The sequence below is a fragment of the Rhinopithecus roxellana genome, chromosome 1 (genome assembly GCF_007565055.1).
Source record: "Rhinopithecus roxellana isolate Shanxi Qingling chromosome 1, ASM756505v1, whole genome shotgun sequence".
NCBI classification, from domain to species: domain Eukaryota; kingdom Metazoa; phylum Chordata; class Mammalia; order Primates; family Cercopithecidae; genus Rhinopithecus; species Rhinopithecus roxellana.
In genome coordinates this window covers 123,323,249-123,339,456 of record NC_044549.1, presented here as the reverse complement: position 1 = coordinate 123,339,456, position 16,208 = coordinate 123,323,249, and the positions used below count along the sequence as shown (strand labels likewise).

General features: G+C 40.5%; 1 protein-coding gene across 1 annotated transcript in view; it reads right to left on the bottom strand.

Moving 5' to 3' along the window:
* The window catches only part of CAMSAP2 (calmodulin regulated spectrin associated protein family member 2), a 119,557-nt gene that overhangs the window by 87,010 nt on the left and 16,339 nt on the right, over nucleotides 1-16,208 (bottom strand). Inside the window, 1 exon segment of the mRNA XM_010362669.2 lies at nucleotides 11,357-11,616. Coding sequence (XP_010360971.2) covers nucleotides 11,357-11,616 — 260 coding nt within the window.

The window sequence follows — 16,208 nt, the reverse complement described above, 5'->3', positions numbered from 1 at the left end:
TTCTAGTATGAACACTGTCATTTTACCACTCTTCTCTATAAAATAAAACAATTTAACTATATTAGTATTTTTAATTAATTTATTTATTTTTATTTATTTTTTTGAGACACAGTCTCCCTCTGTCACCCAGGCTGGAGTGCAGTGGCACCACCTTGGCTCACTGCAACCTCTGCCTCCTAGGTTCAAGCAATTCTCGTGCCTCAGCCTCCCAAGTAGCTGGGATTACAGGTGGACGCCACCACACCTGGCTAAATTTTGTATGTTTAGTAAAGACGGGGTTTTGCCATGTTTTCCAGGCTGGTCTCAAACTCCTGGCCTCAAGTGATCCACCCATCTCAGCCTCCAAAAGTGCTGGGATTATACTGAGTCACCATGCCCAGCCTACATTAGTATTTTTTAAATGTGGGTTTATAATCCATTCATGGCTCATGCATAAGGTCAATTTAGTTGGTCACAACCCGTAATTTTTTTCAAATGGAATTAAAAAAAAATAAAGTTACAAGGATAAGTACTTTTGTTTCTGTAATATATGTGTAACTAGGTAAACCAGGTGTGTATCTTGAAGTAAAATGTGTTCCTAACTGTGAGTCATAGTTAAGAGAACTTCAAAATTCGAGACCAAGTGATTGCTAGGATCTTTTTCAGCTCTAAAACTACACTTCTGTAATGAAATCTGTCCTCAAGTGAGTAAAAATGGTCAACGGGTGGCTTTTTATTTATTTATTGTTTAGCTACAGTTCTTTTAATGGCAGGCAACAGAATCTAACCCTGTTAAATTAGCTCTAATTTACTGAGGGAACACTAAAGTAGTTCACAGAATCTAAGGAAGAGCTGAAACACTAAGCTCAGGAAGCATGGAAATTGAGCAGCTCCGGTATTTCAGCAGTAGGAGCTCACAGATTTCTCCCTAGGGCACTGCTTCTATAAGACAGGGTGGTTCCAACCACCCTCCATCACTGGACAGTGATTCTCCCTCTCTCTAGGTTTCCAGTTTTCCAGAAAACAATCTAGTCAGCCCATCTTACATCTCATTTCTTAATCCTGAGATCAATCAGCAATGGCCAAAAGCAAAGTGTGAAGCATAGACATGGTCTCTGGAAAAATAAGGAATTATCCACCTCCCCAATTTGTCTAAAACATCTCTTTATGACCAGAAATTAACAATTTGTCAAGCCCTTACGTACCAGGCATGATACCTGGTTCAATATAAAAAATATAAAATATGTTATCAATAAAGGAGAATGTATATTTTACTTAAGAACAAGATAATTGTTAACATAATGAACATTATATTAAACATTACAATGAATACGGTATTTTTCATTTCACATGTGTTCTTGAAAACTTGTTACTTCAAGTTCTATTTTTCTAAAACAATGTAAAATTAATTCTAAATATTTTTAAATAAAAAATTACTTTGCAAAGTAAATTATTTTTGTAGATCTAAATCTTCCTGTCAGTGGTCACTAAACAAGATATATCTCTTACATGAGAAAAGAATGCTTTAGTCAGGTGACCAAAACAATCCCCTTTTCTCCCTTCTATTCCTATTCTTGGGATTCTGGCCCTGTCCCCCCTCCCCTCTTTGCTATCACCTCTCAGTGTTTGACATCCTACTCCATGCTCACATTCTCTGCTAGTCTTTCCAGAATCAATACATGGTATAATCCACGAGGACAGGAAAAAGGATGGCAGCAGAATGCATTTGTAGAATAAGCACTGGGTTAGAAGTAAGAAGATTGGGATCTATCTCTGCTCTGTCATTAACTAGCCTAGCCATGTGATCACGATCTATGCATTTTTTCTTTCTACATCTCTTTCCACTAAGAACTGAGTAAGAATCTATTAAATAAACCCATTTGTAAAGTTTCCTTATTTGTGAAAAAAGAGATGGTAATAACTGTCCTATTTGCCTTCTCTGGTTATTATCAGAAAATAATAATAATAATGTACACATGCTTTACAACCTATTAAGTTCTACAGAAATAGTAGGCCGGGTGCATTGCTCACGTCTGTAATCCCAGCACTTCGGGAGGCCGAGGCAGGCGGATCACGAAGTCAGGAAATTGAGACCATCCTGGCTAACACAGTGAAACGCCGTCTCTACTAAAAATACAAAAAAAGGCCGGGCGCGGTGGCTCAAGCCTGTAATCCCAGCACTTTGGGAGGCCGAGACGGGCGGATCACGAGGTCAGGAGATCGAGACCATCCTGGCTAACCCGGTGAAACCCCGTCTCTACTAAAAAATACAAAAAACTAGCCGTGCGAGGTGGCGGGCGCCTGTAGTCCCAGCTACTCGGGAGGCTGAGGCAGGAGAATGGCGTGAACCCAGGAGGCGGAGCTTGCAGTGAGCTGAGATCCGGCCACTGCACTCCAGCCTGGGCGACAGAGCGAGACTCCGTCTCAAAAACAAAACAAAACAAAACAAAACAAAAAAAAACAAAAAAACAAAAAAAATTAGCTGAGTGTGGTGGTGGGCACCTGTAGTCCCAGCTACTTGGGAGGCTGAGGCAGAGCTTGCAGTGAGCTGAGATCACACCACTGCACTCCAGCCTGGGCAACAGAGTGAGACTCCTTCTCAAAAAAAAAAAAAGAAATAGTAGGGGGATTTTTTGTTTTAGTTTGGGAAGGCCACATGGTGTAAACAGGATAAGTATGGGCTTTGGAATCAGCAGATACAAGTTTAAATCCTAACATCATTGTTTATTACCTGTTTGGCTTTGGGCAAGTTAACTCACCTTTCCGAGTCAGTTACAGATCAATTTCCTCATCTACAGGGCACCACCTATATCACACATTACATTAATATTTGTAAAGTACACTCAATTTTCCTCATCCCTCATGTCATCCCTATAATTCTGTACCTTTGGTCCTATCCCGTTTCCACACTCACCTTTTTAATCCCACACCTCACATCTTCCAAGACATGATAGGGCAGAATAATCTATCTACTTGATCACTGTGGTGTTATATATATTGCTTTCCGTCTACAGTTCCTGGTTCATAACTTCTAAAGCTCTTGTTACAGTCTTTCATTATAATCTTGGGTGTGTTAGGCCTCAGGAAACAGAATCTCCTGCCCTCCTTTCACCTGCCCCAAGGCAGGAATCTAATCTTCTCCTGCCTTTCTGATTGTGGGTCTTAAGACCCTCCAATGAGAGAGTCCCACCCTATACCCTGGGAAAAGAGATGCCAAGATTATAAAGCTTCAAAAAACTGAGAAGAGGATTCAGTGATCTTCTGGACAGCTAAGCACAGGGAGGTTCCTGGAGGATGGCACATCCTTTCTCCCATACCTCGCCCTACATGTGTCTTCATCTGTATCCTTTGCAATATCCCTTATAATAAACCAGTAAATATAAGAGTTTCCCTGAATTCTGTGCGTTGCTCCAGCAAATTAACTGAACCCAAAGAGGGGGTCACGGGAACCCCAACTTGAAGCCCGTCAGTGAGAAGTACTGGAGGTCTGGACTTCTGACTGGTGTGGTGGTGGGGTAGTCTTGGGGACTAAGCCCTCAACCTGTGGGATCTGACACTGATCTGATACTATCTCTAGGTGGATAATGTTGGAACTGAATTAGAGGACACCCCACTGGTGTCCGTTGCTTTTGTGGGGAAAAACTCTTTTCAATTTTTTCTAAGAAGAAAAGAGAAACTTAGTATGAGTCTTACAGAGTAGCCTTTATCTTTCTCATCAAAAATAGCAAGTTTAGCAGTATCAGCTCAAGACTTCAAACTTATAAAGCTGTTCCTTTACTTGTTTTTGTCATTTACCACTATTAGGTAAAAAATATCAGGGTTCACAATCACTAGGAGCAACATAGGGGAAGGGAACATCTAGACCCTGAGGCTCCCAAAGGAACAGAGTAAAAACCAAGGAGTTAGTTTATCCCACCTTCCAGTAGTTAACTACTAATTAATTAGAGTTGACATAAGGGATAAAATATTTTTTGCCAGCTCTGTTCTGGGTTCTCTTTCTAATCTCCCAATTCTTGATAAATCAAAGTATCATCTCAATCCTACCTTAACGAGGTCTCTCCAGCCAGGCACGGTGGCTCATGCCTGTAATCCTCAGCACTTTGGGAGGCCAGGGCAGATGGATCACGAGGTCAGAAGATCGAGACCATCCTGGCTAACATGGTGAAACCCCATCTCTACTAAAAATACAAAAAATTAGCCGGGCGTGGTGGCACACGCCTACAGTCCCAGCTACTTGGGAGGCTGAGGCAGGAGAATCGCTTGAACCCGGGAGGTGGAGGTTGCAGTGAGCCGAGAGTGCACCACTGCACTCCAGCCTGGTGACACAGCGAGGCTCCATCACGAAAAAAAAAAAAAAAGTCTCTCCCACTCAACCCTACCAGTAAATCTTCATGACCTGCACCTTAGTTCAGGCCTCCAGCTATTTCAACAGCCTCCTAAGTGGTATCTCTTCTACAATACACCACAGTGACTTTCTGAAACACAAATCTGATGATATCCTCTCTGGCTTAAAACCCTACACTAGGGTTGCCATCACTTCCAGGATAACGTAAACACTTGGCATAGCATAAAACGTCATTCATGCCCTGTCCCTATCTCTGTGATTTTGTTTCTTATCACCCCTCAAAAGGCAGCTAGTGCTAATGCTACAAGTTGCTTTGTCTGACCTGAGGGTACCATGCTCTCACACTCCCTTTTAACATCCCCTTATACTTCCATATACAATACCATATCACACAGCCTTCAATTCTCTACCTGGTAAATTCCTCCACATCCTTCAAAATTCAGTTTAAGTGTAGTACAGAGTTTGGTGCCTTTATACTCCTAAAACATTGGACAGTTTTCTATAAGCCACCGCTAGAAAGTGAGACACTGAAGAACATGAAACTCTTTGTAATCATGGTAGAAAATACAAAGGACAATGCAGAAGCTCCTTAAATTAATAAATGGTCTGACAATTCAGTTTTATTAAAAAGAGTCTTTGTGAGATCATCTAGTAAAGTAAGTACCATTCATCAAGTTATTTCTATGAGAAAGTAAAACTTGGAGCTCCAAATGATCACAAATAAAGAGTAACTCTAACATGATAAACATGGTTGTAAGGTATCAAAAGATATTGTGAATTTGTAACAGAGGTGTGGATGTTACCTAGAAATAATAGAATCCAAATTAGGTACGTGAGTAGTAAACAGAAAATTGAGTTCTAGCACTGTGCATGAAGAAGAAAACGCTGTTCAACAACATCTATGAGAATGTAATTCATTTTTCAAAGACAGGTTTAGCTTATAAATTTGCAAGCCATTCATATACAAGGGTGACCAGAAATGTCTTTACACCTACTATTACAATATTGCATTTATATAATCCTCTTCTTAAACAGGGAAAGGATTTTTTTTTAACAAGCAAGCCTCTACACAAGTAAATTACACTTGAGTTCCAACAGATGGTGACACCATGGAAATTCATAAGCATAGTTGCCAAATAGGACCAATGTTTAAAAAAAAAAAAAAAAGAGGGACAACACAGAGTTCCTGGGATCAGCTTCTCTGTTCTCAATACATTTTGTGTATCCAGCAAAAATAATGATAACTAGAGAATTACTCTGCATATATATGGTCGGAGGGTCACCTGAGCCCTGCAGGTTGAGGCTACAGTGAGTTGTAATCGCGCCATGCACTCCAGCCTGGGTGACAGAGTGAGATCCTGTCTCAAAAAAAAAAAAAAAAAAAAGAGCTACTTGATAGTCATAAATAAACAATAGATAAAATCTGAGAATTAATAGACTGCAATAATTATTTAAACTAAGCTGACAGTATAGCGGTTCAGTTCACAATGCTTCCAAGTGTTTTGCAATATAGTATGAAAATCTATTTCATAATTCCGTAACCCATAGAAAGTTAAAAATCCTTAATTCAGACTTACAGGCTCCTCATGATCTAGCTCTAAATTATTTTTTAGCCTCATCTCACATTTATCCCTCCAAGCAGTCAATATTTTAATTTGTAATACTTAATATACCTTCACAGGTTCAACCTTGAGTCAAACAATTCCTTCAACCCAGTTACTACTCTCATCCCATCCCTTTTCCCAACTACTGAAATCCCGTATCATCCTACTACCCTACGATGCCTTCCCCGATCCTCCCTAGTAGAGATTATCACATCCACCTCTAGGATCTCAGTATCTATTGCTTGAAGTTAGAACACTTATTTCATGCTGTCTAGTTTTTTTTCCCAGTTTTCTTCCTCATTAGATTTTTAGTTCAAACATCATTCAAGCAGAGATGTCAGTGGTCAGATGGATACATAGAACATAAAATACAGCCGGGTGTGGTGGCTCACACTTGTAATCCCAGCACTTTGGGAGGCTGAGGTGAGTGGATCATGAGGTCAGGAGCTCGAGACCAGCCTGGCCAACATGGTGAAACCCCATCTCTACTAAAAATATAAAAACTAGCTGGGCGTGGTGGTACACCTGTAATCCCAGCTACTCGGCAGGCTGAGGCAGGAGAATCGCTTGAACTCAGGAAGTGGAGGTTGCAATGAGCTGAAAATGCACCACTGCACTCCAGTTTGAGTGACAAGAGCAAAATTCAGTCTCAAAAAGAAGAAAAAATTAAAAAAAAATAACTATGACTAAGGCAAATTTGACTGATACACAGATTGTATTATTAATTTTGGGGTGGAGATTGAGAGGAATGTTTTTGTTCTGAGAAGTCACGTTGGAAAGTTTTTTTGTTTTTTTGAGACAGAGTCTCATTCCGTTGCCCAGGCTGGAGTGCAATCTCAGCTGACTACAACCTCCTTCTCCCGGGTTCAAGCGATTCTCCTTCCTCAACCTCCCGTGTAGCTGGGATTACAGGCGCCTGCCATAACGCCCAGCTAATTTCTGTATTTTTAGTAGAGATGGGGTTTCACCATGTTGGCCAGGCTGGTCTCAAACTCCTCACCTTAGGTGATCCACCCGCCTCAGCCTCCCAAAGTGCTGGGATTACAGGTATGTGCCACCGCGCCTGGCCACATCTTTTCTTTTTAAAGATTGATTACTAAAAGTAACTACAGAAAAGACACCTTACAGGTTTGAATTGCCATTTACAGGATATTTGAATTTAACCATTTAGAGAGGTCTTTAATATTTACTCTTATTTCCTATGTCTCCTTAAAGGCTAAATGCAGGATACGTATTTCTCTTTAACAATTTAACTATCAGAAATATTTAGTATGCATACAAGGCATGTTATTTCAAATAATGATAATTTCTATTTGAATTTAAATTTCTTCTCTACATTTTAAATTTTAAAACAGGAAAATTATATTAAAATGCTAATAGTGCAGAATTATATCAAATAATTTCTCCAATCCTATTTAATCCCATTTCACAGAAGAAACAAAAGTTAACAGTCTGGTGTAAATTCTTCTAAAGATTACTGTCTTCATATATATTATTTCAGGGGGGAAGTTTTATACTGAGACTTTGATGAAAAATAATTAGTACTGGCCGGGCGCGGTGGCTCAAGCCTGTAATCCCAGCACTTTGGGAGGCCGAGACGCGCGGATCACGAGGTCATGAGATCGAGACCATCCTGGCTAACATGGTGAAACCCCGTCTCTACTAAAAATACAAAAAACTAGCCGGGCGAGGTGGCGGGCGCCTGTAGTCCCAGCTTACTCGGGAGGCTGAGGCAGGAGAATGGTGTAAACCCAGGAGGCGGAGCTTGCAGTGCGCCGAGATTGCGCCACTGCACTCCAGTCTGGGAGACAGAGCGAGACTCCGCCTCAAAAAAAAAAAAAAAAATTAGTACTAACATTATTTCTTGAAAAATTATGATGATACTTTTGCTACCACCACCCTTTTTTTTCCCCCCAAAAGGCTGGCATACAGAAATAAAATATCCCAAATTTAAGACAATTTAGAAGTAGAAGAGGGGGGGCAATATATTCAGTGCAATTAAACACACTATTTTTCATGATACTTCCCAAAAAGCAGGAAAAAAACCTGGTAATTTAAATTAACTCTTACTTTACTCTTTTTAAAAAGTTTCTTTTTTTTTTTTTTTGAGATGGAGTCTTGCTCTTGTCACCCAGGTTGGAGTACAGTGGCACGATCTCAGCTCACTGCAACCTCCGCCTCCCAGGTTCAAGTAATTCTCCTGCCTCAGCCTCCCGAGTAGCTGGGGTTACAGGTGCCCACCACCACACCTGGCTAATTTTTGTATTTTTAGTAGAGACGGGGTCTTGCCATGTTGGCAAGGCTGGTCTCAAACTCCTGACCTCATGATCCACCCACCTTGGCCTCCCAAAGTGCTGGGATTACAGGCGTGAGCCACCACACCTGGCCAAAAAAAAATAGTTTCGCCGGGCACGGTGGCTCAAGCCTGTAATCCCAGCACTTTGGGAGGCCGAGACGGGCGGATCACGAGGTCAGGAGATCGAGTCCATCCTGGCTAACACGGTGAAACCCCGTCTCTACTAAAAAATACAAAAAACTAGCCGGGCGAGGTGGCGGGCGCCTGTAGTCCCAGCTACGTGGGAGGCTGAGGCAGGAGAATGGCGTGAACCCAGGAGGCGGAGCTTGCAGTGAGCTGAGATCTGGCCTCTGCACTCCAGCCTGGGCGACAGAGCGAGACTCTGTCTCAAAAAAAAAAAAAAAAAAAAAAAAAAAAAAAAAAATAGTTTCTTAAGGAACAACTTTTTACTAGTAATCTGAGAAATTTTCTCATGGCGGTTTCAGGAAAATAGTTATATTAAATATCATCAATCAAAAAGCCACAGCAACTGGAAAACTTTAAATCAAATTGTGATAAAAGTTGAAAGTATACAATTAAAACACAGGTTAGTAAATGTGACACTGCAAAGCGTTAAGATGATGTAGGGCAAATATGAAGTTCTCAAGTTCTTTGGTTGGTTTGTTTTTGAGACAAAGCCTCACTCTGTCACCCAGTCTGGAGTGCAGTAGCGTAATCTCAGCTCCCTACAACTTCCACCTCCCAGGTTCAAGAGATTCTCCTGCCTCAGCCTCCCAAGTAACTGGGACTACAGGCACGCACTACCACGCCCAGCTTATTTTTGTATTTTCAGCAGACACAGGGTTTCGCCATGTTAGCCAGGCTAGTCTCAAACTCCTGACCTCAGGTGATCCACCAGCCTTTGCCTCCCAAAGAGATGGGATTACAGGCGTGAGCCACCACACCCAGCCTCAAGTTCTCAAGTTCTAACAATCCACAAATAGAAGCTAGAATTAGAGATAAAAATTCTATGTTGGCCATGCTGTGCACCTGTAATCCCAGCACATTGGGAGGCTGAGGTGGGAAGATCACTTGAAGTCAGGGGTTCAAGACCAGCCTGGCCAACATGGTGAAACCCAATCTCTACTAAAAACACAAAAATTAGCCAGGCATGGTGATGCACAACTGTAATCTCAGCTACTTGGGAGGCTGAGGCACAAGAATTGCTTGAACCCAGAAGGCGGAGGTTGCTGTGAGCCGAGATCGCGCCACTACACTCCAGCCTGGTCAACAGAGTGAGATTCCATCTAAGACCAAAAAAAAAAAGATTCTATGTCATTCAAACTACATTCCTTAAATACTATTAAAATACATTCAAAGCTATCAGCAGGATCAATAAAGTGTGAAAGAAACCTGAGTAACACAATCAGCAGTCTACCAAATCCCTCATTTTATAATTAACTGTCCAAGTATTTCACACATACAAACTACACTGGAAAAAAACAATGTAGAAAACATGTTAAGTTTGTTTCATTCTTATTAGAGGATCTAAAATAGACACTCTAAGGATAAGTAGGTTATCTACGACATATGTATCTGTATCTGAAAGAAGAGCAACTAAGCAAATGCTGCTTCACAAAGTCATGGATGTGCTTTCTAACTATCCACTTGGCCTTCAAACAATGGAAGCAGAAGTAATCACAAGCTGGAGCATCCAACTAGGGGAGTGATTCTGGGAGAGATGAATATGAGACACTGATAAGGACACCAAAGTAGATTCTGCTTGTCCCTGGTATGGGCAAACTGTTCACATATGATATGTATGCAAAGCAGGTATGCCAAAGTCAGAGGGTAACTATAAGGTGATTTTGGAGCTATCAATGAAAGATGACAATCTCATACTGGATAATCCACATTCGAGTTATTTTTAATAACTGTACTGTAAATCTATAACTAAATTTCATTAACTAAATTAATCAATACATTATTTTCCATTACTTAGAAATATTAAAAGAGTTACTTTAAAGAAGGAAAAAAAGCAGAAAACAAAACAGGTCATCACCTCATTTAGTAATAAATTTTATAAACTAATTTTTTTGTTCATTCTCCCTAAATTTCGTAATTTCATAAATTTTATAATACACTTTTCTACATACACCCCTTACCTTCCTTCCAAGAAAAACTACTACTCTTTGATTAAATCATGACATGATTTAATCAAGTATGGAAAAACCACTTTTCTTTCTAATACCATTCTTGATAATGTCCACATTTTGTGAAACTCAAGCTAAAGCAGTACAATGAACTGAACCAGCATACAATGAACTTAAACATTCAGATTTATATCTCCTGAGACTGCCTATGAGAGAGTTCCTGCGTGATTGTCCCAGGCCAGCTTAGAGGCCACCTGTGTGTTTTCTACAAGAATGAGTTCAAAGCTATTAAATAAACGAAAATATCTGATATGCAGAAATTTACCAAGAAGTTATTCAAGTATGTAAATCAGCTTTTTTCTTGAGACAGAGTTTCACTCTTGTTACCCAGGCTGGAGTGCAATAGTGCGATCTCAGTTCACCGTAACCTCCACCTCCCGGGTTCAAGCCTTTCTCCTGCCTCAGCCTCCCAAGTAACTGGGATTACAGGCATTCGCCACCATGCCCAGCTAATTTTGTATTTTTAGTAGAGACAGGGTTTCTCCACGTTAGTCAGGCTGGTCTCAAACTCCCGACCTCAGATGATCTGCCCGCGTTGGCTTCTCAAAGTGCTGGGATTACAGACATGGGCCACCTTGCCCGGCCATAAATGAGCACTTCCTAATCTCAACTCTTTTCTAATGATAAAGTCAAGGATGCATTTTCCATCTCTTCTAGCTAGTCTCTACGATGGAAAAAATAAAATTTTTCAATTAAAATTACATTAAGATAGTTGGAAATTATGTAGTTGTTTCTCTGAGGTATTAGATGGCACCAAACATTCCAAAATAGTTAAAATCTTCCTTCATTTGGAAACAAGGTTAAGAAAAAGATGATTTTTAAACTCTAGGCAAAAACACAATCCAATTTCAAAACATTTCCCTCTGTTTTACAGTGTATCATTCACACTCAAAAGTACACACTTCAAACTTAAAATAATCTTGGGTATATAAAGACTCACCATCTGTATGGGTTTCTTGTGGAGATCTCGTTCAGTTACCAATTTTTCCTGGTCAGTGACATAAAGACCTTTCTGTGCTAAAGCCTGGATTACAGCATCATGGCCCAAAAGGGGTTTTGCAGCATCACTCTTGAGAATGAGACTCCCAGCACGACAGTATAGTTCAGCCGACAGAAGCAAATTAACAACAGGTGGTTTGATGTGTTCCTGGTCATACTGATCTGTGTAAAATGGTTCTCGAAGTTCCTCTGGCACATTTTCTATAAAGATTAATGGAAAAAATTCTCTTACAAGATTTTTATAAAAGAAACAGAGAATTTATTTAATAATTATTATTTATGTCACAGAATTTAAGATTCCCTCTAAAAATGTAACAACAACCCTTTAACTGAAAAGATGATTCATTAGACCTTGACATATAACCTGGAATGAGAAAAAGATACAAATTTCCTTTACAGAAGGTATTTTCTGAGTATATTCCAAAAAGGCACTACAAGACAAGGAGAAAAGTTTTCTGAGTCTAGTGGCTCTTGGGAAAGTATTCCCACATTCATAGTCAAATCTACAGAATGAACTATAAGATTCCTAAAAACTAATTTCAATGACACTCCTCACAGGCAAGCGTTCAACATGGAAATGCACCACAATAGGTATTTCAGGAGACTGCTACTCCTTGCCACCTGAGAATACAAAATCATTTGCCCAAAGTTTTACAGCTAATGAGCTGCAGAATAGAGACTGCCTAACTTATTCTATCTCTTTGCCTCAAAACCCCTGCCATCTCTCCCTTCGTGCTTAGCTTGCTGACACTACTGAGAAAGAATTATAGCAATTGTTTAGGAGAGAGCTACTCTTAAAAATCCCTTACACTAGCAAAACACTGATATCGTCACATTACCACTGACCGACCACTCCCCATCCTACCTGAAAAAGACTTCCTGGACACCCAACTCACAAGTTTGACTAAAACATAAGTAGTAGTGTAGAAATGGGAGATGGGAAGGAAACCAAAATCTCCTCCAAAGTTTCTCTTTCCTGCCAACCACAACCCTTTAAGAATGCCAAGTCCCACTCTTCCAATGTCCACTCCCACTCTCCCAATATCTGCTCCCAAATCACCTTAAGCAAAAGCATTTGTATTTGATGGCAGCAAAATTACCAAAACAAGAGAAACAAAATACTTCTCATTGTTTTACAAGTTTGCTTGCCTATTCTACCCTGCATCTCTTCCTCCTCCTCTCCATTTCTTACCTGGGCTCTATGCCTCTCATCAAAGCAGGACAAGGATGAGGTACGTCCTCCAGAGGTGGGGCTTCTGAGTTAGAGGTTAACATGGAGCTACAATTATAGAACCTGATAGCTCTGTCCTGAGACCTAGCCAGTTCCTCACTTGCCTTCTCTCTAGAAAGTGAGGTTCTGAAGCCAGCCATCCCATCACTGGTCTTAGCTGTTTCCTGAATAGGCAGCTTTAATATAAGCTCAATAATGCCACAGTACTAACCAAAACCGGTACTTTGAAAAATCTGTAGCCAGGCACAGTGGCTCACGCCTGTAATCCCAGCACTTTAGGAGGCCGAGGCGGGCGGATCACGAGGTCAAGAGATCGAGACCATCCTGGCTAACACGGTGAAACCCCATTTCTACTAAAAATAGAAAAAATTAGCCAGGCGTGGTGGCGGGCGCCTGTAATCCCAGCTACTCAGGAGGCTGAGGCAGGAGAATCACTTGAACCCGGGAGGCAGAGGTTGCAGTGAGCCGAGATCACGCCACTGCACTCCAGCCTGGGTGACAGAGCGAGACTGTCTCAAAAAAAAAAGAAAGAAAGAAAGAAAAATTTGTTTACAAAGCATTAATATACTCCGTAGCAATTTACACTTTAAAGGTTTTTTTAAAGTTCCTACTATTTAGAAAAATATCTTCACACAATATTGTAATAATTATTGCGTGTTCATTTTCTATACCAGCATGGTTCAAAGGAATTCAAGGAATCAGAAATAACCCTCATCCTCAAGGAGCCAGTAATTTACAAAACTCTAAACAGATAGAGAGGTAGAGTTAAGCAATTCAGAAATTAGAGACAATACTAAGCAGGAAATTATTAAGCACCAAATGAAAGAAATAAACAATTAAGTACTTAAGAGTTCAGAAGCGGGAGCATCACAGTGGGGGGACACAACTTCATCTTTAAAAAATTGAGGCTGGGCGCCATGGCTCACGCCTGTAATCCCAGCACTTAGGGAGGCTGAGGCGAGCAGATTACCTGAGGTCAGGAGATCGAGACCATCCTGGCTAACACAGTGAAACTCTGTCTCTACGAAAAATACAAAAAATTAGCCAGGCATCGTGGTGGGAGCCTGTAGTCCCAGCTACTCAGGAGGCTGAGGCAGGAGAATGGCGTGAATCCGGGAGGCGGAGACTGCAGTGAGCAGAGATCGCGCCACTGCACTCCAGCCTGGGTGCCAGAGCTAGACTCCATCTCAAAAAAAAAAAAAAAAAAAAAAAAAAAAAATAGAATAGGCGGGGCACGGTGGCTCAGACCTGTAATCCCTGCACTTTGGGAGGCCAAAGCGGGCAGATCACCTGAGGTCAGGAGTTCCAGACCTGCCTGACCAATATGATGAAACCCCTCTCTACTAAAAATACAAAATTAGCTAGGCATGATGGCAGGCGCCTGTAATCCCAGCTACTTGGGAGGCTGAGACAGTAGAATCGCTTGAACCTGGGAGGCAGAGGTTGCAGTGAGCCAAGTTGGCGCCATTGCACTTCAGCTTGGGCAACAAGAGCGAAACTCCATCTCAAAAAAAAAAAAATAGAATAGCAGGAAAAAGCAGAATATTAGTCAGAAAAAAAAAAAAAAAAAAGCCTTTCTAAACATAAGGAGAGGGAGGAGAGAAAGAGTAGGGAAAAAAAGATGTGAAGAGACACCAAACTGAACAATCTGGGTAGAGAGAAGAGTTCATGTGGGAAAGCAGTGAGAGGCAAAGCTGGAATGGGAGAGGTTGGTGATGGACTTGAAAGAAATAGTCATCTTTTAAACACGAGGCCTTTGTATATTACCTAACAAGGAGGTGCTGACAGTTGTACAGGACAGTGTCACATTAAGGCTGACGTTTTGGAACAATCTGGTATTTCACATTGATGGGTATAAAAATCAGAGATAAAAAACTACCATATAGATATCAGGAAATGAAGTTGAAAGGCAATAGTGAAAACAGAAAGTACAGGACATAAGAGACTAACTGCTAAAGACAAACAAAAAGTACCCAGGAATAAAGCAGAGAGGGTCAAGATGGAAATCAAGAATAATCAAGCCTACATTACGAGGGAAACAGTAATATCACTAACAGGAAAATGAAAATCAGAGGCAGCACCAATTCTAAATGCAAGATCGAAAACTCAGTTTTAGACATTGAGTTTGAAACAATAGCAAAAATATCCAAGTGGAAATATCCAATAAGCAGCTGGAGATATAGGACTCTGGAAAGAGGTCAAGAGTGGATGTATCAATTTGGGATTCTGGTGACATCTAAAAATATCATTCTCAATTAATAATTGAAAACACTTTCTTTTCTTCATAGCTGCATTACCCAGTAGTGAGCCAGCCTTAAACTTAATATAGCTGCCTCAGCATGATGGTGAAGCTCCGTTTTAAATTGCAGAATATAGTGCTGGTATTCACATTTTAGCATTGCAGGAAATAAACAGAAACTATTAGTAGAACAGCTGTAAAAGGAAAATTATTTGATTTTAAGGTAACTATTATACAATGTATAAATAATGGATTATTTCCTGCATCAATAAAAAATGGCTAATATAGGTTATTTGGCATTTAAATATTAGCTGTGAAAAGTAAATGCTCATTATCAGGATTACAAATTTATCTATCATACCTACATACCCACCCAGCACTTATTTACTGCCTTTACATCCATTTTCATACATGACCTTTATAACATCGTGTCAGACACAGTCCTAAACATGCATTCTGTCACTTAATCCTGACAACCCTCTTACCCTATTTTACAGATAAGGAACTCAAGAAAGGATATCTTGCCCAGGGGCACATAGCTGATAAGTACAGAATTATAGCTCTATACCATCTTGCTAAACAGGCTCAAACATAATAATGATGTGCCAAGATCACAAGGGTGGAAGGTGGAAGACAAGAGTCCAGGGGTTGCTTCCATTTCATTAAAACACACCCACTAACCTAAGTTGTGAAAGTGTAAGTTTTAAAAAGACCCCAATGCAAGGAAAAGGGAAAGGATCCATAGCCAATCAAAGACTGTTTCAAGAATACAACAAAAACAGATTTTTCAGCCCTCAAGAGAATGTAAAACTTCATACTGAATATAAAATAGGTCATTTTAAAAACAAGTCTTCAAGAGCTAAATATACTTAAGAGAAAACTTCAAAAGTGTCTATTATTTTACCAATGGTACAAGACTATTTTTTAAGTTTGGAATTGTACCACGTTAAAAAAAAATTAACTGGCCAGGTGCGGTGGCTCACGCCTGTAATTCCAGCACTTTGGGAGGCCGAGGCGGGCGGATCACGAGGTCAGGAGATCGAGACCATCCTGGCTAACACGGTGAAACCCTGTCTCTACTAAAAGTACAAAAAAATTAGCCGTGGTGGCTCATGCCTGTAGTCCCAGCTACTCGGGAGGCTGACGCAGGACAATGGCGTGAACCCAGGAGGCGGAACTTGCAGTGAGCCGAGATCGCGCTACTGCACTCCAACCTGGGCAACAGTGCACAACTCTGTCTCAAAAAAAAAAATTAACTGAAACAGCATATTAGAAAATAAACAGCAAAATCAAAGATAAGAGGTTTCACTCTCTCCCTAACCC